This window comes from Mya arenaria, chromosome 14 (assembly GCF_026914265.1).
Source record: "Mya arenaria isolate MELC-2E11 chromosome 14, ASM2691426v1".
Lineage (NCBI taxonomy): Eukaryota > Metazoa > Mollusca > Bivalvia > Myida > Myidae > Mya > Mya arenaria.
The window spans coordinates 62,566,841-62,592,505 of record NC_069135.1 but is presented as its reverse complement, the minus strand read 5'-3'; the positions used below and the strand labels follow the sequence as shown (position 1 = coordinate 62,592,505).

At 33.4% G+C, this 25,665-nt stretch overlaps 1 protein-coding gene across 1 annotated transcript; it reads left to right on the top strand.

Moving 5' to 3' along the window:
* Positions 1 to 5,719: 5,719 nt before the first annotated feature.
* On the top strand, positions 5,720 to 8,000 carry LOC128216370 (uncharacterized). Its single transcript, XM_052922930.1, has 4 exons — positions 5,720 to 6,011; positions 6,458 to 6,688; positions 6,903 to 7,356; positions 7,608 to 8,000. Exons 1-4 carry the CDS (start codon positions 5,720 to 5,722, stop codon positions 7,609 to 7,611), a joined length of 981 nt encoding a protein of 326 aa, XP_052778890.1. The 3' UTR covers positions 7,612 to 8,000.
* Positions 8,001 to 25,665: the final 17,665 nt, after the last annotated feature.

Genomic DNA, 25,665 nt, shown 5'->3' with positions numbered 1-25,665 from the left:
GGAAATGACTTGCAAATTTGCGTTGCTACATGAACAATATTACTACAATCAAATCACATGAACCCAACACCTTAGCCACATTAGCAACTTTACTTATGAAGGGCAGGTAATGGTGTGTGGTTACTCAAAATATCAAAGCATGATTCAAAAATGTTTAGCTCCCAAAATAGTGGCAATAATTTTTCATATCAAAATTAAAGACAATTTTGCGAAATAACATTTCTCCAAGTGGCGTAGTCTTTACCGTTATGATGAACATGTGGTTATTTTTTAGCAATTGCAAAATGTATTTTATAAGAACATTTGCGCAGTTTACCTATATTTTACAGCCATTGTTACGATTACTAACCATATTTTATCAACATCCATTACTAACGAAAGTCAAATATAGGTATTTTTGTTTAATCTTCACATAGCAAACATTTTTATACTTGTGAGGGCAACATTATCAGCTTCTTAGCTCAGGCGCGGTGGGGACCTCAAAGAAAGTATGATAAACCATTCTAACACCGGACTTTCTCTTTCCGTTGTCACTACATAACATTGACCTTAAGCTTGATGTTCAAACAATTGAGGTGAAGTATTTCCTACACAAACCCTAGACATTTTTACACGGAAATGACTTGCAAGTTTGCGTTGCTACATGAACATTTTTATAACAATTAAATCACATGAGCTAGACACCTTAGCCGCCTTAGAAACTTAACATTAGAAGGCATGGAAGGTTTTGTGGTTCTCAAAATATCAAACCATGATTCAAATGATTTAATCTGTCGTATTGAATCCGCGAGATGATTTAAGACATTTTTCGAAATAACACTTTTCTGGCTGTCAATGTCATTGTGTTTACTATGACGAATAAGTTAAAAATGAATTTAATTTTGTTGGCAAATAAATTCAAAATAAGGTATTAAATTGAAACCATTTGCGCATTTTATTGATATGTCTTACATTCACTGGTACGATAATTAATCATATTGTATCACCTCACCCTGCTGTCAAAAATCATAATCTTCGTAATTTTATTATGCATTGTTTAACATAGAAATGATATAACTTGACGTTTTTATACTCATGCCTCGATTTTTGTGGAATGTAATGCTAATGCTTCACAATGACGTTTACGCCTGTTAATAGCTAGCTATTCAGAGGTTATCTTTATAGGATTGGAATTTCAACTTCGCCTTTGATTTCCACTATTTTTTTTCTCACGTGATACACAATTTCCTGGAAGGCCATACAAGGTCTAATGCTTGTATCAAAAACGATTCAACATGATTTCTTATTTTTTCATTCTTGCGTTTGTCAACTGTTAGAAATACCTCTAAAAATAGATTAATCTTGAAAATTCAATAGGTGTTCAATGTTTATGTATTTAAGCTTATATTTCCTAAATATCACATACAAATGCTATCCAATGATGTGTAAATATATACGATATATAAATACATAATTCATACACACATAAAACCAAGATGTTCATATTCGAAGCAATTCATTATTTATTACTATTCAATATTAACCAAAAAATAAAGATGGACACGTATAACTAAAATTATTTAATACAGACAATTTTACCACGAACATAATGTAAAATGATAAGTATGCGACTTTCCACAAAAACAAGTATGCGAATCGTTAGATCCAATTCAGTTTGACTGTAGTACATTGTAAGCGAGTGAGACAATATTTATGCGAAAAACTACAGAAACAAGGCTCAGTAGCAAAAAGTTTAAACATAAACCCGGTTTAATGGCACTGGGTAAACGCCAAAAACATATAACATAAAAAGAAAAAATTACAAACAAGAAACATGGAAGAACAGCACAAAACTCCACAAACAGCACAGTGCACACATACTATATATAAAAACTAGGTATGTTTATCAAGGATTGTTAGGTACTGCCTTGGAACGGTCAGTAAAATGTAAATTTACTGGGTTTTAAACAAGTTTAAGTGCACAAACCTCACTCTTATCCCAACAATCCTAAATAAAGATCAAAGCGCTTAAAGCGTTGAATGGCTTTCGGCCTGCAACGTTTTGTGAGTATAGTCAATCTTCTAAAGCATGTAATTGTTAAACATATTTATAAACATAAACATCTAAAGATAGTATATGCTCGCTCATAATTTCCTTCGCAAACACTTTTAGAGTTTAATGTTGATTCTCAACGAGATCATGAAGTATAAGTCACTTGAAATGTGGAATACGCCATATTGTTGGTTATAAGGTATGGAGTAATACTCAATAGCATATAAAACCTTATCTGGAGCTTTTGTTTCATATACAATGCACTGCCACGGATAAAGCATTAAGGAATTTTTAGTAACCCTTCTCTACACTTCAAACTTGACTTGAGTCGTATTTAATTTACTAACAGGGTATGCCAGCTTAACCAAATGCATCCCAACAAAATGCATTGGACATATTAATTCGGTTTATGCTTAAGACTTCTTTCTACAACGCCAAATACCTCAGGTCGAATCACCCACCTACTATTTCTTCCCTGTATGCTTTATGTACATGTATCTTAATAATGCCCTAAACATATGTCACTTGTGGACAAAATGAAGAGTTTATATCAGTTGTGTTTTTAGATATGCATATGCATTATGCTACATGCTCAAGATATTGGACTGAACTTACTGAGACAAACTAAGAACTATTCACATACTTTCCGTTTCATTCGGCATACCATGACTATGTCAAAAATTGAAGCAGGTCGATAGCATGTGAACGCTTTACGCGGTTTGATTTGAATTGTAAAAGTGTATGATATTCATTTAGTAATAGGTTAAAAGGTTGTTTGTATGTAGTTACACAAGATTTTACAAGCACAATTAAAAACTAACAATCTCAATAAAAAAAATTAAAGTAATAGCCGATTTAGGCCATTTAAAACAAAGAAATTATACTTATGAAAAAAACTGATTGTAGGATAAAACGAAGTATCATAATTTCATTTAAAACATTATGGTTTGATATCTTACGCCTAATTAGCACTTAATTGCATCATAATACGATCCATATTTTTCCGTCTTTTAACGACTTCTCAGAGTTTATTTCCGGGGAATAAACCTGTACGAATGCGATGACCCACATTCTATTCTTAACTACAATGTACATGTAGATAGTATCGGTTATCGGCAGAAGCAAAATCTAAACACAGGTATACAATACATGTATTTATTTGATTCAGTACGCGTTCATTTTGCTACTATTTGCGGATTCTGCTTTTCTTTATTGCGATCTGTAACTCGCCGATATCAAAATATATATCAATTGCGTTATATTACGCAAAACGCATCTTTTTCAAACTATATTAACCGCATAACATAGACTGAAGACTCCTTACAGCGCAATTTATAGCAAGCTAATAAATATGCAGATCGCAGTCCGTAGCAATTAGAGCAGATTGCTTACTAGGTATTTTCCATGTAAATGTTATTGTAAATTAGGTCGGTGGCCACTGCAGTTCTAACCGCACTGGGGTTGATACGCCCGTGCGCGCATTAATTCGCTAAAAATTAAAAATGTTATGTCGATCTGCCGATGCGATTTCCGAGATACGGTTATAAAAGTCTGCATGCCTAGCGGCCTACAGTCTAAAAAACGTAAAAGGTAAATCTTACCAAAGTATGCATTAACTTGAGGAAACTTAATAATAAAACAAATAAAAATAAACCTATAGGTAAACCCCAAGTACTTCTATGATTAGAGAGCCCAACTCTATCTGCAGACAGAGGAATGCAATTTAAAGCACCTAATGCAAAAACTTTTCAAAGAAACGATGCAGTCATTGTTTGAAACTATGAGCATCACACACAGTCTGCCTTATAAAATAAAAGGTTTAAAACTGTGTGATCATAGAGTTTCATAATAAAAAGCATCATTGTACTAAAACTGGGAACAAATAAAAAAACATTATTAAAAATAAAAGAGACATATATTAGCTAATCTTTTCTTCCAAATGATTACCTATTTTGTAAAATATTTGAAGAAATGCCAAAACACTCCGAGTCAGCCAAAAACGGTTTTAAGATAACATGAATTAGCAAAATATTCATAAAATCAAAGGACTGACAGCTTAGTTATGAAAGGATGCTATATTCAACCCTATAGTTTGTTTCAGGAATTTTTCTTTAAAAACTAGAAGGCAAGTACTCTTCAAAACATTGCCTTTATATCTACGGTTTAAATAAAATCCAAGTAATTCATTTAATCTATCTGCCCAACTACCTGCTGAAAACATTTTAATTTTACGAACTTTCTTTAAACCATCACACTGTTTTATAGATATGCGCTAACAATGTCCATTCATTGATTGTGTCCTGCTGAAAAAAAACCCAACAAATCTCAATCAAATATTACAAAGGTTTGATTGAAATGCTCAAAATAACGTTCAAACTCTACCTTCTTGACGTTTTTACAAATAATACTAAATAAGTGAGGGCATTGAAGCTATGTGATCCGTAAAAGAAAGATGCGTTTATATCTCAGAAAAGCTTAAAAAAGAAAGTTGTAACAAAGAGTAAATATTTGCTTATAATTTAGTTTAAAAGTGTCTTAATCGTGGAAATAGTGAATATAGTGAATATCTCCTTTAACAAATCTAGTCATTCTTTATAAGAGTTAAGGATCTGAACTCTTTTGAAGAAATAACAAATAAACAACCTAAATTGACAACAAACAACTGAAAAAGACTATGCATGTACAACCAACAGAAAATGATTTTACAAAAAAAACATAAATAGGTAAAAGACAACAGAAATTGACTACATAATTACAAAAATGACTCTACAAACAACAGAAAATAACTCTACAAAAAAGACTTCAAAGTAATAAAAAATCTATACAAACAAGAACAATATAAAAACACCATAGCTATGACGTGTATTCAGTCCGATAGTGGCTTCATATGTCGTAAATCAGAATTGATTAATCACAGAGACACGCCTCACAATTTCGTGTTTCTTTTTTTTTGAGAAAAAAATGTAAGAATTTGTGAAACATGAAATCGTCTTTTCAAAACAGACTATATTATTTCCTTATTGTTTATTTGTTCGTCTTCAAAATTTAAAAATCATCTTTTTTCAAAAATTTATAATTACCAACAAAGTGTATGATTGGGGAATGCTCATCTACTTTCAGACCCTCTCCTTATAAGGCAAAACCTTCAACTGTTTAAAACCACGATGGCGTTAGAGTATCAAAAATTGCTGCAATTAATTTGATTACTATTTAAACATTATTTCAATTATTCTTCCTTCTTAATGAGCATGTCAACATGTTACAAATGATTTAAAACAAATGAATGACACATTTTTACAAACACATCTTAATTGTCATTATAACATGATCAACATTGTTGAAACGCTAAGCTAATTGACAGGGCCAAGAAAATTAAATTCCTGTCGATTACAATTTCCTACTAAAGTTATGCGCCTACGTCATTAATTCAAGAGCACGTGTTTACTGCGCCAGAAAGCCCCGCCTAAAGGTGGTCGCAAATTTCTATATATTCTCGCATCTTAGACATTCAAACCATTCTCTAACTGAGCATTGACAAGTAATTTTACCGAAAAAAATTACTCTTACTAGGACAATATTATTTCAACAAACATTGTGTTGGAAAACGTTGATAGAAAACATAATTTAGATTTTCACTTTATTTTATACACAACTTCCAACTATAATACTCAACTTAATAGAGAAACAATGATCGGATACACAACAGCGTTGTTTGCTTTGGTCGCCGGAACTTTGGTCATTGCTGGCCACGACGAACTCGTGCAATGCACACCGGGTGTATTTCAGATCATCGGAAAGGCCGACTGTACGGGCTTCTTCATGTGCGTGTTTGGGAAAAAAGTCGAGATGCCGCCTTGTCCTCCTAGATCGGTGTTCAGCTCCAGCGCAAACGTGTGTGTTCCCAAAGGTTCAATGTATGATGACTGCAAGAAAACAACAGAAGGAAGCGGAGGTCACATGCCAGTGCTGCCTGACTTAGGTAAGTTCTAGTGTTGGTGTTTGTATTGTCTGATATTTTATCCTTTCCTATGTATTTCTTCTCTAAAAGCATTCCAAAGTGTCCACTTGCTAAACATGTATATCAGTTGATATAGTATATAGTTTATATAATCTTTATAAATAGAAACACATAAAGCATTGTTTATTCTGAAGAGTGATTTTTATATGGAAAAAACTTAACTCTTTGGTTTAAATAAATGAATACGCAAATGAAAACAGCAAATCCATTCTAATTATCATTTATTCTATGCGGCTACATCGGTTGAAAACTACTCTTGGCAAACAATGTATAGAAGAGTGTATCATGCATCTTTAAAGATATTAATTGTTATATGAAAAACTAAAGAAACAAGCTCAGTAGCCGAAAGTTTTAACATAGACCCTGTTTTATGAGTCAATTTGGTAAAAAATAGTTTTACTTTCCAGGGCCTCTAAGTCCAGAGGAACGATGTAACATGTTCGGAGGCGTGTTCCCACACCCCACGGAATGTCAAGCCTTCTACAATTGCAGTGTCCGTTACACACATGGGATTCCCCGGTTCTTCGAGCAACACCTTGTTGAATGTCCCTACCCACAGTTGTTCAACACTGAGACCAAACAGTGTGACCATTTTGAAAATGTACAATGTGGAAGCAGGACAGAGTTCAAGGATGGATGTTAGTTGACCTATCAAACTTTGTTTGAAATATAGAAATTCAATAGTTATAATGCATTGGAAATAACACTTTGAACACCAACATATATCATATATTGATGCAACTCTAAAATTTCGGCAGCTAGTAGTTTCCAGAAGTTTAATCTGCACCCAATCTCAGTATTCATATAATACAACCCAACTCCTGAAAAAACTTGTATTTTGCTGTACTTCAGGCCAATACAGATCCAATCAGTGTCCCGTTGCCCACTGTAGACCCTGCCGTGTCGACCTTCCAAGCTGTGTAGGCAAACCTGACGGAATAAACGTTCATCCAGTAAAACTTTGGAGTCCATTCTACGCCGTATGCTACAAAGAACGCACGATCAAAGAGGAGCGATGCCAAGCTGACGAAAATGGCCGAACACAATTGTTCCATCCGGAAATGAACGAATGCGTTTCATTAGATATGATTCCTCGAGAACACGGGGGAATGATGCCTGAGTGCGGTACGAAAGTAGACGGGTTCTATCAGGATGAATCTGGGCGATGTGACCGATACGTTCGTTTTCAGGGAGGAAAATATATTGGCACGGTAAAATGTGCGGTTGGAGAGGTATTCGATGGCACAAATGAAGGCTGCGTTCCGCAAGAGAAAGCATGCGGACCCTGCGGAAAACTTGACCATTGGTGAGTGTCTTTATATGTTTTGATTACGATTTATAGTCGTTGTAAAAATATCAACGCACGTCTTAACGTCTAAACACGATGCAATCCCATTGATTTAAGCTTTTAAGGTACGAATGTGAAGTGCTTCAAAGCTGCAATATGTCAATAAATATATTTCAACCCTGTTTTATTGTTCTTGCATTTGAAATACATATTAATGAAAACTGATCATCGTTAAGTTGTAACAAATAAATCAATCTATATATTTTCAGCTGAGAAACTTCTTTCACACTTTCCGAAAAAGAATATGGATAAGACATGTTAAAGACAGCAAAGTGTTGCTCTGAGTTGATTTCGCTGTGTTTGCTCCACTTCCAACTTTAAACATTTCAATACCAACCAACTACTTTTGTGGGGTTTTTTTGTGTTCTATTAATGTTTTACCAAACTCATGATGACTATTGATTAAGTTTCTGTACTTTATTGAATATTTATTTTATACATGTATGCACCTAGCCTGTTCATTAAATTTACATGTGTCGTTAGTTCTGTGACATATATCTTACAAACGAGTGTTAAATGTCAGAAACATAGTGTCACTGTACATGCAGCCCCCTATATGCTGCAACTCCTTTAACATTTTGTTTAGCTAACTTATTAACCAACCTTGATTGTTTATAAACTCATTAGTACCCAATTTGCATTACATAGCTGAATGCTGTTACATTGTATATAACTTTAAACAAAAGAAAGCCCAAATCTGATAAAGTTGTTCTGATAATGGTACGATTATGTTTAAATCTTGAATTATGATCATTCATTTGTAAATATATTTTCATTATTTTATTTATGAATTTTGCCTTGTGAAGAGGCTTTGAAATCCTTACATTTTGTTCAATAAAATGCAAAATATATGTGATTTTTATTATCTTTATATACCTGAAATCCTCGCTAATCCACCTAGCTGACCCTCATATAATAAATGGCTAGAAAACAGTGCAACTATTTCTGTCCTTTAAAGAGTGTCCTCTTATGATATAAAACGCAACTGCTATTTTATAAAAATTGAATCCTAGCTGAATGACATTATATAAGTTTAAACAAAAGAACACACGATTTAAATAATTGTGCGATTATGCTTTAATCATGAATTATAATCTTTCATTTGTAAAAAGATTTTCATTATTTTATTGATGAATTTTGCCTTGTTTTGCCTTTGAAATCCACACCTTTTGTTCAATAAAATGCAAAGTATATGAGATTTGTATTATCATTATATACCTATTTGAATCCCTCGCTAATCCATCAAGCCCAACCGTATTCAATAAATGGCTAGAACGCAGTTCACACCTTCCTGTCCTTTTAAAAGGTGTCCTGTTATATTATAAAACGTAACTTGTATTTTCATGACCTGTAACACGAATTGGTCCAAATCAGAGACACCTTAAATCGAATCCTATTACTTTTCCTGCAAATGTATATTTAAAACCAGGTCTATGTTTTTTAGAATATCAAGAAATATCTTCGAAAATAAATGAAAGTGGATAAAAGTACACCAAGAATACATTATACAGTCAAGATTTGTACTTAATCAAGGGTAACAAACTTTGAATTATATATCTTCCGCCATTAAAACATTAATATATCGTAGTCGAAACAAGTCATAGATACAAAAGAATGTACAACAATCATGCAATATCCCCTTAACATGTTTTAATGTTTTGATAGGTGTCCAATATAGATGTTTGTTTTCTTGGTGTAAGAAAGTTATATATATGTACTAAGACACTCTGGTTGTCATGATGTTGAGCGAAAGTGAGGTCTTGTGTTTTTGGAGAAATTAGAGTGCTCGGGGAAAACAGAATTGGCCGGTATGGTGACCACCAATGAAAAATACAAACACTCAAGCCTGGAATCAAACTATTATAGGCTTTATTAGGCTTTGTGAGAAGTGAGTGCGCTAGACGGACAACAGTATCTTGTGGGATGTTTGATTTGTCTTAATTCTTAGGATCTTCTCTTATTTCATTCTTCGGGATGTCTTTAATGCTAAAAGAATTTTCAACGTAAATATTGGGTTCCATATTCATATATTCTGAAAGTAAAACAAATATTTAAAGTGATACTCGTTTTAACAATCGATACATAAAAATGCATAAGGAACCTAAAATTTGAGCGATAAACCTTTAACTACTTACTAAACAATGCATTTATTGGAAAATATTAATTATTGATAACAACATTTTAACCGTGTATTTAATAGTTGAAATCGCACACATTAAATGACTGGTTGGTCCTATACACAGTAATCAACAAACGTATCATAAGGCAGAACATTCCGTGTTTTCTGCGTCTTTCTATTCAATTAAACACGGTACCCTTAAAAAGAACCATTTTTTCGATATTTATTGATCCTTTCCGATAAATTAAAACAACAGTATTAATTGTGGCACCTCTTATTTGGGAATAAAAGTCCATTCTTTAACCGTTTTGATGTTTATCACCTAAAACATTATACTTTTTTATTGCAAAATATTTAAATACCTGTAAAACTAATCTCAAGCTATGTTGATGATTATAAAAAACAGACCAAACTCAAACAGGTGTTTATCAAGACTTATACGGAAGAACGCCGACTAAGCAGATGAAATTGTATTAATAATGTGAAATGCATGTAGATGGTAAGTGCGAAAAAGGCATTAATTCATTTATTCTTTTTGTTCTTATATAGATGAGGTAACTGTACAATCTCGTTTTGTTAACAATATAAATATATGTGTACTTTTTCTAAACATTGATCGCATTTTCACTTGCGTTTATGGTGTATGAATGCAGTGTGGTATATTTTTTATTACGATTAAAAATTAACAGTATCAATTGCAACTTAGTATTACTTCATAAAGAAATGTAACCGACCACATTTGTTTGTATAAAAAGTAGTTGAAATTTGTTAAGTCGTATAACATTGGTTAAATGACGTCCCTCTTATCCAATCCGATCGCAATCTAAAATTAACAATGCCGTCATAATCCCATGTGGGTTATACCATATGCATGTCAAGTTTTATGTATACAAAGGATAAACCGAATGTAAATATAACACCATAATGTTGCAACATTGGAAACAGTACGATAACAGTATAGGAACAAATAACGTTGATAGTGTATTGCATCACTTGGCCTCAGTATGACTTAAAAGTAAATGTGAATATATTAAACAATAAAGTTCGATCAAGGACATTTTGTGAAATAAGAAAACATAACAGGTTCGTCTAAAGTGATAAATGTACACACAAATATCTTTGTTTAATGTTATTGAGAATGCGTAATTTACGAAATGCAAATTATGTTTGAAGTCATTTCCTTGAATCGGTTTTAATGTTTTGTCGAAGATATTGACAGTAGTTGAATATCAATTAAATGGCAACAATATAGTAACTCTGCGCCGATAACAGTTTTATTATGTTGATAACCTATTTTACCATTTAAATTACGTTGTGGTGATTTGTATTTCCATATTTAACGACGTCTGATGTGTGCTACTTTTTCTTTTCTTCTCCTTATAAGGCAAACAGTTTTTATTGCGTTCAAAGTTTGCTGAACTGCATTATAATGTATGATTCATGTATTAAACATTGCCCCGTTTCAAGTTACATTAAAACAGATATGAACATGCCAAGTGCAAACCACATGTTTTATTCTTTATTAATATAATTAACTTGAAGCAATATATTAATGTGGACGGTACTAAAATATGTTTTTTATTTGTGATGCATCGACGTTATAAATGAAGAGCGCATATTTACGATGCAAATCCTGCTAGAAAACCCCGCCAACCCTAGGTCCGCAAACGTTCATATACTAGCATTTTCCAACTTGAAGAATCAAGTCTAGGCGTACTATACCGAGGATTATACCATTTTAAAAAACATTATTCTAGACATTATTAAGAAATAAAACTGAAAATGAATTTTCAATTGATTTCATACACGGCTGTGAAATATAATACGTTAATTTCAAAGAGCGGCACAAAGAAAAGCCTTGTAAACTTTGGCCACCGCATCTTTGGTCAGTGCTAGAAATGACGCGCTCGTGAATTGCACCCCGGGTATAAAATCATCGGAAAGATAAGATCATCGGAAAGGCCGACTGTACGTGTTCTTGTCCTCCTGGCTCTTTGTTCAGCTCAAGCGTCAACCGTTGTGTGGACATTTCGAGAAAGTAAAATGTGGAATCAGGTCGGAGTTCAAGAATGAATGTAAGTTGGCGTATTATACATCTATTTAAAAACATATATCCTAATCGCAATGATTATAATATTTTGAACACAGACACATAAGAAATCCAACTTAGATGAGCCTTCATCACATCCTTAGTAAAACTAAATATTAGCTCTGTGCTACATATAACGCAAATTAGTGTTCAATTACATTTTTATAATGTCCATGCAGCCTCGTCAATGTTGCAAACTCTCAATTAATATATATCTATCTTAATAACCAAATTGTTTATAAACTAGTAACATAAGTTATCCAATTCGTATTACATAGCTGATTGATATAATAAAAGTTTGAATAGAAGAAAACATGCATATGATGAAGTTGTTGATCTTTAATATGATAATGTTACTCTCGTATATAAACCATGAATTATGTTCATTTATATGTAAATAGAATTTCATTATTATATGTATGTTCAGTGCCTTAGAAATCCACACATTTTGTTCAATAAATTAAATTACATATCTATTACCTGTTCATACTAAATTTTACTCCGCACATGTCCATGAAAGTCAACTGTATACAATAAATGGATATTACGCAGGACCAACCTTTCCATCCTTACAAGTTACAAAATATTAAACGCAACTTGTATTTTCATATTAACCTGTAGCACGAATTGGTCGAAATCAGAGACAAGGAGAGTGAATTGTACTACTTTTTGTGCAAATATACATATAAAAGATGGTTTGTTGGTAGTTAGCTAGAATATATTCTATTTATTGATAAAAAAGAATGGACAACAATCAAGCATTAATTCTTTCACATTTTTTGTGTTTTGTATTTTAGTTTAATCTTTATTTCAAGTCATTTTGGTTGGCATGATTTTGTAGGAGAGAGCTATGTTAGTATTTTGTTGTCGAGGAAACTTGGTGACAACCATTTTAACCAACTAAACTCACATACGCTATGCAGGAAGTAGAACCTGGGACGCCCATATTTATTTTGGAACAAAAACAAACACTTTGTGCAACGGTTATCACATGAGCAAGTTCATTCACAGAGCACATATTACCATAGTCAACGTGCTTTTTGTGGAGTTTTATGTTGTTGTTTCATATTTCTTGTTTGTGGTATTTTGTATTTGTGTTAAATGTCTTTGGCGTCTACCCTGTGCCATTATGATGGCTACTGAGCTTGTTTCTGTAGTTGTTCATATGAATATTGATGCAAACATATGTTATGTCTCAAAAACAGTATTTATATCCATATCAGCAGAGTAGCAGTGTTGAGTGCTACACACGGATATGTTTATAAATTATTTAACAATATATACTTTAAGTACGTTTACTTATACCATAGTAGCGTAATTCATGCGATACGGTGTGTTGTATTTTCACTGTCGAATTTGAAGAAAGATATGCACATTTTTCGATTTCACATCAGTTTATTTCCAATCAAGCAAGAACCCTTGTGTAAATTGATACCGAGTCTCACACGGATTATGAATTAACCTTGTTAAAAGTAAATATGCAGAAAATGAATCATACCTTGTATGATAAGAATCGGCACAGTTATTTTGTCAAACGAAATATAAATCTTGTCTGAATATATCAATATTGTAAAAATCACTGTTGTTATTTTTGGTGTTGTTGTTGGTAATGCTGCAGATGCCGCTGCTGTAACTTACGTTGATGGTTTGTTGATGATGTTATTGTCAGAAGGTAGCTTGTGCTTTTCATGTGCAAAATTGCACTTTTTTTTTGAAACTGCGGTTAAACACTTAAAACATGCAAATAAAAATATCAATTTAGAAACCAATGACATTGGTTTGTGTGGGATTAATGTTGAAATTTGATAAAAAATATTCTCATGATACAACCGGTGTTTTCCTTACAAGACAAAACTTAATACTGCGAAGAACCATATATTTATATTTAATGTATAGTACATAACTATGTTTCAAATTAAATTTTAAAAAGGTATTAACACGTCGATTGTTGAAGGAATATGTCTATATCCTTAAACGCATTGAAACAAATGTCAAACACGTTCTATTTGTTCTTATCAGTTATAATGAGCAATACTGAAGCAGTAGATTAAGGGAGCGGTAGTTAAATCAAGCATTCATCTCGTCATATCTTATACTAAAGTTATTAAGTAGGAGCGCATATTAACGATGCTAGGCATGCTGGAAAGCCCCGCCTACCAGTGGTTCGCAAACGTCTATATTTATGTACAGTTAAAACTATTTATATATTTACAGCTGTGTTAACTATTTTCACACTTGCCGCAGTAAATCTTATGAAAAAGCGGAGTGATGAATCGCCAGTTTGGATCCATCTTAGCGTTGCTCTGAGCTTGTATCGCTGTGTCCACCCAACGACCAACTTAGACATGCTCTGAGCTGGTATTGCTGTGTCCACTCAACGACCAACTTAGACATGCATTGAGCTGGTATCGCTGTGTCCACTCAACGACCAACTTAGACATGCTCTGAACTGGTATCGATGTGTCCACTCAACGACCAACTTAGACATGCATTGAGCTGGTATCGCTGTGTCCACTCAACGACCAACGTTGACATGCTCTTAGCTAGTATCGCTGTGTCCACTCAACGACCAACTTAGACATGCTCTGAGCTGGTATCGCTGTGTCCACTCAACAACCAACGTAGACATGCTCTGCGCTGGTATTGCTGTGTCCACTCAACGACCAACTAAGACATGCTCTGAGCTGGTATTGCTGTGTCCACTCAACGACCAACGTAGACATGCTCTGAGCTGGTATCGCTGTGTCCACTCAACGACCAACTAAGACACGCACTGAGCTGGTATTGCTGTGTCCACTCAACGACCAACTAAGACATGCTCTGAGCTGGTATCGCTGTGTCCACTCAACAACCAACGTAGACATGCTCTAAGCTGGTATCGCTGTGTCCACTCAACGACCAACTAAGACATGCTTTGAGCTGGTATTGCTGTGTCCACTCAACGACCAACTAAGACATGCTCTGAGCTGGTATCGTTGTGTCCACTCAACGACCAACTTAGACACGCACTGAGCTAGTATCGCTGTGTTCACTCAACGACCAACTAAGACATGCTCTGAGCTGGTATCGCTGTGTCCACTCAAAGACCAACCTAGACATGCTCTAAGCTGGTATCGCTGTGTCCACTCAACGACCAACTTAGACTTAGACATGCACTGAGCTGATATCGCTGTGTCTACTCAATGACCAACTTAGACATGCACTGAGCTGGTATCGATGTGTCCACTCAACGACCAACTTAGACATGCTCTGAGCTGGTATCGCTGTGTCCACTCAACAACCAACTATGAAATGCCTAAATAAACCGTTTACATGTTTGTTGTTTATTTTGTAATGTTTGTTTGTGCTTTTTTTTATCAAACTCACGAAGTCTAGTGAAAAACGTTTAATACTTTGTTGTACATTTATTTGTTCAAAGCTGAACATGTATTTCGTGTCAGAAAATAGATCTCTTTCCAAGAATCTATGGTTACGTTCATTGAATTTGCGTATGTGGCGTTAGCTCTCTTATGAAAAGATTACACGACAGACTATAATTTCGAAATAAAACCTGTCACTGGAATGTGACAGGTGCCCCCGAACGACATCGTTGGACAGAAGGCCATTAGTATTTGGGCATATATGGAGAGAAAGTTTTTAGTATATAACATGTTCGGAAGACGACCTCCCCATGCAGTTTGATAATATTGATCGCTACCATCTTAAAGGGTAAGGTTTAAACACAAAAATGGTAATTCACTGCTAGATGGAATTGTTGTCAACTAAGATCTGTTGTACTTTTAATTTAGATTCTTGGGTAATATTGAACATAATTCAATATTTCAATGAAAACCTAGAATAGAAAATATGTACGAAAACAGAAAGCTTGTATGTTAAAGAGAATAAACAAAATAACTAGCACTGGATAACTTTTTGGTGAATGAAATAAGTGGATGGCTATCTCGTGTTTATAGAATTTAATCCTGGTATCCATTTAAAATAAAGGTCATCCCCTAGTGATGTTTAAGCTACCTACAAAGTTTGAGGTTTCTAGGCCCAAGTGTTCATCAGTCATTTACCGTAGCATTTTACGCTCTCAGATTAAGTTGGACAGGTTCATCTACTGGTCAACGTCAACCTACCAATACTTACGTGAAAAACTACAGAAAGAAGCTCAGTTGCCAAAAGTTTAAGCATAAACTCCGTTTCATGACACAGGATAAAAGCCAAAGTCATAGAACACAAAAACAAAACATCTCAAACAAGAAACATGGAACAACAGCACAAAACTCCACAAACAGCACATTACATGCATACTATAAATAAAAAACTAGGTATGTTTACTTGGCTTGTGAAGATCATCAGCCGGATCAAATCATAGTGACAATTTGTATGGTCCGAACAAACAGTTTACTTTGCTTGTTTAGTTAATCTCTCGTAACGTAACATGGTTACGATTTGAATGATCTTAACCAGCAGTATCACCATGTACATATCGTAGTCATATTTTGTATGGTCCGAACTAACAGTTTAACTGTGCTGATTAACTTAAGTACCCTTTACGTATCGTATTGTAAGGTCATGTACATCTTCGTTAAGTTAATCACCCGCTTTGTAACGTAGTCACAGTTTGTCAGATACGAACGACGGTTTACTAGAATGGTCTATTTCATAACGCTGTACTTATGGTAGTGAAAATGTAAAGGTCCAAACTAATAATTTACTATGCTGGTTAAGTTCATTATCCGGAAAAGATCGTAATGACAATTGTTATGGTTCGAATAAACAGTTTACTGTGACAAGTAATTCACTTGTAAAGAACTAATCATAGTAACACTTTGTATAATCCGAACTAACAGTTTGCAATACCGGTTAAATTAATAACCTTGTAGGTAACGTAGCGACAATTAGTATGGTTCAAACAAACAGTTTACTTTACAGGTTAAAATCATCACCACGTAACATCCAAAATAATAGTTTACTATTCTGATTTAGTTCCCAACCCGGTACATATCGTAGTGATAATTTGTAAAGTTAGAAATAACATATTATTCTTGCTAAGTTAATCACCATGTAACTTCCAAAGTAACAGTTTACTGATCTGGCTAAGTGTATGGACATGAAGGGATAGTAACACAGGATAATGGTGGTGTGAAAATTTTCTCTTTAAGTTTTTCACTTATTACATGGGAAATAAATGGATTTACTTGACAATTTTTATATAGATATGTTTCTTAGAAGTCAGGCTTTGTGTATATGAAAAATTAAATTAAAAAAGTTTTACAAGTGAGAAGAAAAAAGGAGAAATGTTAATTTTCTTTGTCTTTTTCACACCTGAGTAATTCAAATACCTGGAATACATGAAAACTACCAACACCTGAGGCAGTGTGCTATACAAATGTAGACAGTGTTACATGGGATTAGAGATCAAGGATTACATACCGATAAAGTGGACACTTTGAAGGTCAAAACTCTTAAGTGAAAAATCAACATGAGTGGGAAAAATCAAACCCAACCGCTGAAATCAAAACAGACAATTAAAGGAAAAGTACAGTCAGAACCACCAAATAAAAGATCATTTTCGGAGGTGGGCAACGAAAGTGTGGGTGATATAACTGCCATTAACATACATCTTGATGAAATCTCAGGTGAAATAACTAAACTGTGAGATGATATAATGAAAAAAGACGACATTGAAAAATTGATCACCGGGACAGTCACTACAATAATGAAATCTCTCGAAGTAAAACTCCAAAAAGAAGTCTCAGAGCAGATACAAGAACAATGTAAACAGTTTCATGATAACATTGAGTCCTTAGATTTTGATAAAAAGCAACTTGCAGATATCAACCACCACCCAAAAGTTCCAAAAGCAAATTGACGACCTCAAAGAAAGAGCACCATTTAACGAAATAAGAAGCAGAGATGCAATTAAGATGGCAAATCAAAATGAACAATACTCACGGAAAACAAATTTTAAGTTGATGGCAGTAAGTGAGGAGCGGGGTGAGACGGAGGACAAGCTTGTCGAGAAAGTGGGCGAGATTCTGAAGGGTGAGGGTACCGCGATGATTCGTAGGGACGAGATCCTGGCGATACACCGACTACCAACCAGAGGGGGTGGGATAAGGCCGGTTATCGTTAAAACCATAAACACTAGTGTAAAAAACCGTGTCATGAGAAAGAGAAAGGAACTTAGGTCATCAGGGCACCGTGTAACAGATGACGTAACACGCCGCAACACCATCCTGATAAACAGACTTTATGACCACGACCAAATAGAGACTGGCTGGTGTTTCAATGGATCAGTTTATGGACAGACCCGCGAACAAGAGCGTGTTAAATTTGATATTTATGATGATATAAATGAGAAAATTGCCGATTTAAGAATGAAGCGGGGCCAAAAATGAAGCTATATCTGAGCTTATTCTTTTTTTATTATTACTCTACTGACCTAGTTATATCTGAAAATGTCTTCCTTTTTTTTAAATTTGTTTCAAAATCATTTTCTGGTCTGATGCCCTTTTCATGTTGTTTTAAAGGTATATACTTCATCGATATTTATTTCATCCAAGGACTGCCGGGGAAGCTTCAGGTTTAAAGTATTTAAGATATCTGTTATGCATACATTAGTAATTTAATGGTGCTTTTTGGTTCTCTCTCATCAGACCCTGGAGTGAAAAACTACTTTCAAGATGATAGATTTAATGTCATATATCGTTAACAAGAAATGTTTTTGTTAGATATATATACTTTTTACCGTTGATAAAAACTAACGTATTTTTGCAACTAAAACCCAACCCCAACAGGTAAATGTTGCCATGTGATCGGTCAGTGATTGCCATATTGTTAAATACTTGATCCTTTATTCAATATATTGTATGAAGAAATGTTATTTACTGCAATTATCAGGTGTTGATAAGTTTTTGTCATTCATAATGACCTTTAAGTTTGGACTGTATTTAAGTCATTAAATTTTTTATAAGTTATGTTCATGTAAATAATATACACATAGTTCTTTGTAATAAGTGAAAACTTGAGTTTTCAAATTTGCCCTTTTGTTTATGTTCCTTTTTGTTGTAAGTTTTAACATGCAATGTATGAATATTTTTTACATAAAAATGTTTGTTGAGTTCATTGTTATAAAATGTAGTTACACTTATTATAGATGTCTGAATGAGTATGTAGACAAAACATATACTGATGTCTAATTTAATAGTGTATTCTTATAATTGCTGCGGGCTTAACAATACTAAAAAACGCCTTGATTAAATTTACTCAAAGAAAAAAAAGTTGATATAGCCTGTATTCAGGAAACACATTTTACAAATGAGCAGGAGACAACAATATATTCAGAATGGAATGGAGAATGTTTTTTTTAGTCATGGTAAATCTAATGCTAGAGGAGTCGCTATTTTCATTTGGAAAAATTTGAATGTGAAAATTTGTAATGTAGTAAAAGATAATAGTGGAAATTTTGTTATGATTTAATTATTGTACAATGATATGGTTTTCTTGTTAGCTAAAATATATGCACCAAACAATGACTATCCTAATTTCTTTAATATGATTTTTGATAAAATAGATACATTTAATAATGTAGATAAGTATATAATTTGTGGAGATTATAATTTAGTGCTAAATCCAGAGTTGGACTATAAGAATTACAAATCTATAAATAATAATGTTAGAGCTAGAAAGAGATTGTTAAACATCATGTCAGATAGAGGCTTGTTAGATACATAAAGAGAATTACATGGTGATACTAGAAATTATACATGGAGGAGATTGAACACATTTCAGCAAGGTAGACTGGATTTTTTTTTGATCACAGATAATATGGTGAATTATGTTAGAAAGTGTGATACAGATATTTGCTACAAATCTGATCATTCAATTATTGTTTAAGAATTATGTTTTTCAAAAGCTAAGCATGGCAAGGGCCTTTGGAAATTTAATAACTCACTTTTATCTCAAATGGATTATTTAAACATTGTAAATGTAAATTAATGAGATTATTTTACAATATTGTGTTCCAGTATATGATTGTAATGCTGTGTTAAAATGGACAGATCAGAAATACAATTTGTAATAAATGATGAATTATTTCTAGAAACTATGTTAATGGAAATTAGAGGTAAAACTATATCGTATGCTAGTTATAAATCAAAAGAGAGAAATAGACAAGAGGAAAAGTTGCTGCATGATATTTTAGAACTACAAAAATATCTTTGGGATACTAATAAAGATCTACTACTTATTTTAGAGACAGAGCTAAGTGAATTAAGAAACAATAAACTTAAAGGATTTGTAATGAGATCTAGGGCAAATTGGATTGAAAATGGAGAAAAGGCTTCTACTTATTTTTGCAATTTAGAAAAAAGAACTATTGCTGATAAGCATATACCATTTATTGAAAAAGAAGATGGCTCTTATATTTTGGAACAAGAGGAAATTTTGAAAGAAGCCTATAATTTTTATAATAATTTCTATAAGGAAAATTTACCATGTGACTTTGATATACAAACTGAACTTAATTGCAACTATAATGTACTTAACAATTAGCAGTCACACTCTTTAGAGGGACTTTTAACATATGAAGAGGTTCCAGATACTGTCAAACAAATGAAAAATGATAAAAGTCCTGGTTGTGATGGTTTTACCGTAATTTTTTATAAAATGTTTTGGAAAGATATTGGAAAGTTTATTTTAAGAGCGATTAATCATGCGTTTTTGTCTAATTCATTTTCTAGAACTATCAAATTGGGAACAAGTGTATGTATACCAAAAGACGGTAAGTCTAAACAGTTTTTGAAGAATTGGAGACCTATTACTCTTTTAAATGTTATTTACAAGATAGCTTCAGAAAGTATAGCCAACAGATTGAAAAATGTTTTAGATACCTTAGTTTCAAAAGATCAAACAGGATTCATTAAAGGTAGAAATATAAGTGAAAACACAAAATTGTTGTATGATATTATGAAAACATGCGATGATAAAAAAAATTCCTGGCCTAGTGATGTTGATTGATTATGAAAAGGCGTTTGACTCCATATCTTTTAAATTTATTGAAAAGACTTTGTCACTGTTCAATTATGGTGATATGTTTAAAAAATGGATAAGAATTTTTATGTATAATACTGAAGTTGCGATCAAATTAAATGGACACCTGTCTGAGTTTTTTAAGATAGGAAGAGGATGTAGACAAGGGGACCCTATTTCTCCATATTTGTTTATTTTATGTTCTGAAATTCTGGCAATTATGATAAGAAACAATGAAACTGTAAAAGGTATTGTTATTGATGGTGAGGAATATAAGATCTCACAATTTGCTGATGATACATCTCTTCTATTAGATGGTACTGAGGAAACAGTGAGAACGGTGGTAGATTTGTTGTATCAATTTTCACAATTATCAGGGCTTAAAGTTAATTATGATAAGACCAAATTAGTTTGGATAGGACCACTAAAATACTCATCACGATCCATAAAAACAAAATTTAAACTGTCATGGGGAGATACGAGATTCAAATTATTTGGGTTACATTTTAATGTGGATTTAAATCAAATGGGTAAGATAAATTTTGATGAAAAATTGTTAAAAGTTAAAAACAGCATTATGTATTGGAAAAAAGGAAACTCACACCAATTGGCAGGCTTACGGTAGTTAAGTCAATTTTACTTCCATTATTTACACACCTTTTCATAAGTTTACCAAATTCAACAAATGATTTTCTTAAAGAGTTAAATGATGATTTATTCCTTGAGTGTGTGTGGAATGGAAAAGCAAAAATTAAGAGTACCATTTTAAAAAAAGATTTTCCAGAAGGGGGTATTAATATGATTGATGTTACAAGTTATATGTATAGCTTAAAGATAAAATGGATTAGAAATTGTATATTAAATGGAAAAAAGTAAATGCTTTAAATTAATGTCTGTATTATTTGATGTAAAAAAATTGTTGAATTGTGGAATGAAAGTCTGTGAAATTATTTGTCAAAAGATGTCAAACACATTCTGGAAAGATGTTATTAATGCATATATGTTATACATAGATAAGTTTTGTATAGACAATGTTAATCAATTTATGCATATGCCATTATTTTACAACCACAAGTTTGGTAATGGAAATTATGTATTTATTCATACCCTATACAATAAGGGATTACGTTGTGTGAAAGATGTTTTTAATGCCAATGGAAATATGTATTGCCTGATGGAAATTGAAGCAATAATTGATAACAAGGTCAACTTCCTACACTATAATGGATTAATTTCTGCGATAAAGGCCTATATGAGGCATTCTAAATTTGTGCTTAATGACTTTAACTTTTTAGAATGTAGTAACCCATGTATGAACACTTTTATAAACCCAATTTTGACAAAAGAAAATGTAAACCGATTTCTATATAAAATCTTTGTTAATAATAAATAAAATCTTTGTTAATAATAATGAAATTCCAACAAGTCAACACAAATTGTTATTACAATATGAAAATGTCTATATTAATTTGAAAAATGTCTATAGTTGTGTATTTAAGTGTACAAAAGATTCTTATATTCAATGGTTACAATTAAGAGTTCTTCATAGAATATTACCAACAAATTCATTATTATATAAAATGAAGCTGGTTGAAAATGATATTTGCTCCTTTTGTGAATGCCATGAAGAAACTCTTTTACATCTCTTTTGGGATTGCAATAAAATACAGCCGGTATTGCAGGATATGGTACATAAGTTGAAAATTAATGACTCAAGTATTGTCATTAACAGTATGTTTGTATTGTTCTGGAAACAAAAATTTCAAATTTGATATACTTTTATTAGTATATAAGAAATTTATTTTTCTGTGTGAAAGAAAAAAGTTTGTTCCAACAGTAATTGGTTTCAAAAATAGCCTTCAGTTAGCATGGAACATTTTTAAAATTCAAATATTTAAGATAAATTTGAAAATGATTGTGCAATTGTAAGAAATTTGTTCTTGTAACTACACTTTTCAGATTTCAAGTTTTACAAACAAAAGAATAATACAATGTATCATATAAACAAATATTTCTTTATCACATGCATGGTCTATGATATTTTTTTTCTCTTCCTCTTCCCTTCTTTCCCTTTTTTCAGTCGTTCTTGGTTTATATGTACATTCGTAGTATTTTAATTATTACTGATTACTGGTACGTAAATTAACTGCTTTGGTATGTCATGCTTTTAAGTTTTGTATTATGTAACGATTTACTATGAAATGTAAAATGCATATTGATTGTTGAATAAAAAAAAGTTTGAGGAAAAAAAAAAAGAAAAAAAAAAGTGTATGGACACTTAACGTCCAAAAAGACATTATTCTGGTTTAGTTCATAACCCAATTTTTATCGTATTGGCGACTTGTCCAAGCTAACAGTTAACGATGATGGTTTAGTAATTTCAATCTTGAATGACCAGTTACGTACCGTTGTGACAATTTGTAAGCTCCGAACTAAAAGTGTAATATTCTGGTCAAGATCATAATCCGGTTCGGTATTATTGTGTTAATAGCGAATGTTAGAAATAACAGCTTCCTTTCCTTGTTTAGTTCATAATCCAGTTCGTTTCCTAGTGGCGATGTGTAAGGTCCAAAGTAATATTTTACTTTACTGGTCTAGTTCATAATCGTGTAATTCTCGTTGTTCGGTTAGCGCAGTGGTTAGCGCACTCGCTTATCACCAAGGCGACCCGGGTTCGATTCCCGGCCTGGGCGCATGTGAGTTTGGTTAGTGGTCACCAAGCCGGACAAGTGGGTTTTCTCCGGGTACTCCGGTTTCCACCACAACACAAGACCACACTCTCGCGCAACATCGTGCCAACGAGAGTGATTAATATAAGTTGCAATAGCTTGTTTCACAATCGTTGTAAAATCAAATAAAGTTTAAACTAACTCTCGTTCTGATAATTTGTAAGGTCTGAACTAACAGTTTTCGATGAGGGTCTAGTTAATATGTCGCTGAGTATCTTATTGATAAGTTGTAAGGTTCGAAATAACAGTTTACTAAACTGGTCTAGTTCATAGTTGTGACAATATCAAAGCTCTATTTTTATTTGCGTCTTTCTAACAATTAACAGTTCGAGCGTGTTCTCGTGTTGAGGGCGAAATGTCGCTTTACTTCCCAGCGCGCATGCGCAACCTTTTAATTAACCCACTCAATAAAATTAATTAATGACTAAATGGCAATTTGACAATATGCTTAATGTTTAATGAATTGTTGTTTTGGTTTCGTCGGTGCTGTTCTAAATGAATAAATGGGACATTTTCTGGTGATCACAAGTCTGAGTTATTGGCCTGAACTCCAGTTTGTTAAGTCTATGTTACCTTTACAATTATACAATTATAACGACAGGGACAAACCCAGTACTCATAAATTTGTTCAACACCCCCAGTGAACCTCTGTTTCTAAGCGCATTCCTGTGTGGAAAACCGAAATTTATTTATTCATTTATTACCATTTTCTTTTCACTGCCTGGTGTGTGCTACTATAGTATGTTTTAATGTGAATCCAAATTTGCAAGTTTCCTTTACACTGCCTGGTGTGTGTTACTTTATTATGTTAATATCCAACCCAAGTTGCACGGTGTTCGTCCCCAAGTGCACGGTGTTCCCGTTCACAATGCCTGGTGTGTGTTACGGTATTATGTTTTAATGTTCGTCTCCCAGTGCACGGTGTTCCCGTTCATAATGTCTGGTGTGTGTTACTGTATCATGTTTTAATGTTCGTCCCCCAGTGTACGGTGTTCCCGTTCACAATGTCTGGTGTGTGTTACTGTATTATGTTTTAATGTTCGTCCCCCAGTGTACGGTGTTCCCGTTCACAATGTCTGGTGTGTGTTACTGTATCATGTTTTAATGTTCGTCCACCAGTGTACGGTGTTCCCGTTCACAATGCCTGGTGTGTGTTACGGTATTATGTTTTAATGTTCGTCCACCAGTGTACGGTGTTCCCGTTCACAATGCCTGGTGTGTGTTACTGTATCATGTTTTAATGTTCGTCCACCAGTGTACGGTGTTCCCGTTCACAATGTCTGGTGTGTGTTACGGTATTATGTTTTAATGTTCGTCCCCCAGTGTACGGTGTTTCCGTTCACAATGCCTGGTGTGTGTTACTGTATCATGCTTTAATGTTCGTCCACCAGTGTACTGTGTTCCCGTTCACAATGCCTGGTGTGTGTTACGGTATTATGTTTTAATGTTCGTCCCCCAGTGTACGGTGTTCCCGTTCACAACACCTGATGTGTGTTACTGTATTATGTTTTAATGTTCGTCCACCAGTGTACGGTGTTCCCGTTCACAATGTCTGGTGTGTGTTGCTGTATTATGTTTTAATGTTCGTCCACCAGTGTACGGTGTTCCCGTTCACAATGTCTGATGTATGTTACTGTATTATGTTTTATGTCCTCCACCGAGTGAACGGGGGTCCCCCTTGCGCCAACGAGGTGAACTTATAACTTAACATTGTTACTAATAAAGCATCACAAAGAAATAAAACCCAAACAATTTAGCAGAGGAATGTTGAAATATGATAACTCGAATATTTTTGGAACAATCAATAAGGAAGATTGTTGTTTGTTTTAAACAGGAAAAATTGGTATCTCATTGTATATAACAGTATATACACTACGTGGGATAGAGGTTGACATTACAGCAGATTCAATAAGTATCAAATTATCACCAAACTTCCTTTAAAGGCATAATGTAGAACAATACAAAACCATCTTATAATGTTCCGTATTTGATAACAGATATTAACGAGTCAAGTGGTTAAATTTAAAATTTATTATCCTTAAATGCACCGAAACAATTACGGAAAACGTCTTAATTAAAGTATTTTATTTAAATAAGCATTACTTAAACATGAGCCATTAACATAAGTTAATGCATTTTCATTTTTTGTTGAAGTTTTGCAAATACGTCATAAAGCCAAGAGCAAATATTAAACCTGCTAGGCATGCTACAAAGACCCGCCTACGTGCGGTTTACGAACAACTATATATACTCGCATCCTACAACTTTTAGCCATTCTCAAATCGAAGATTGAGAAGTATTATTGCAAA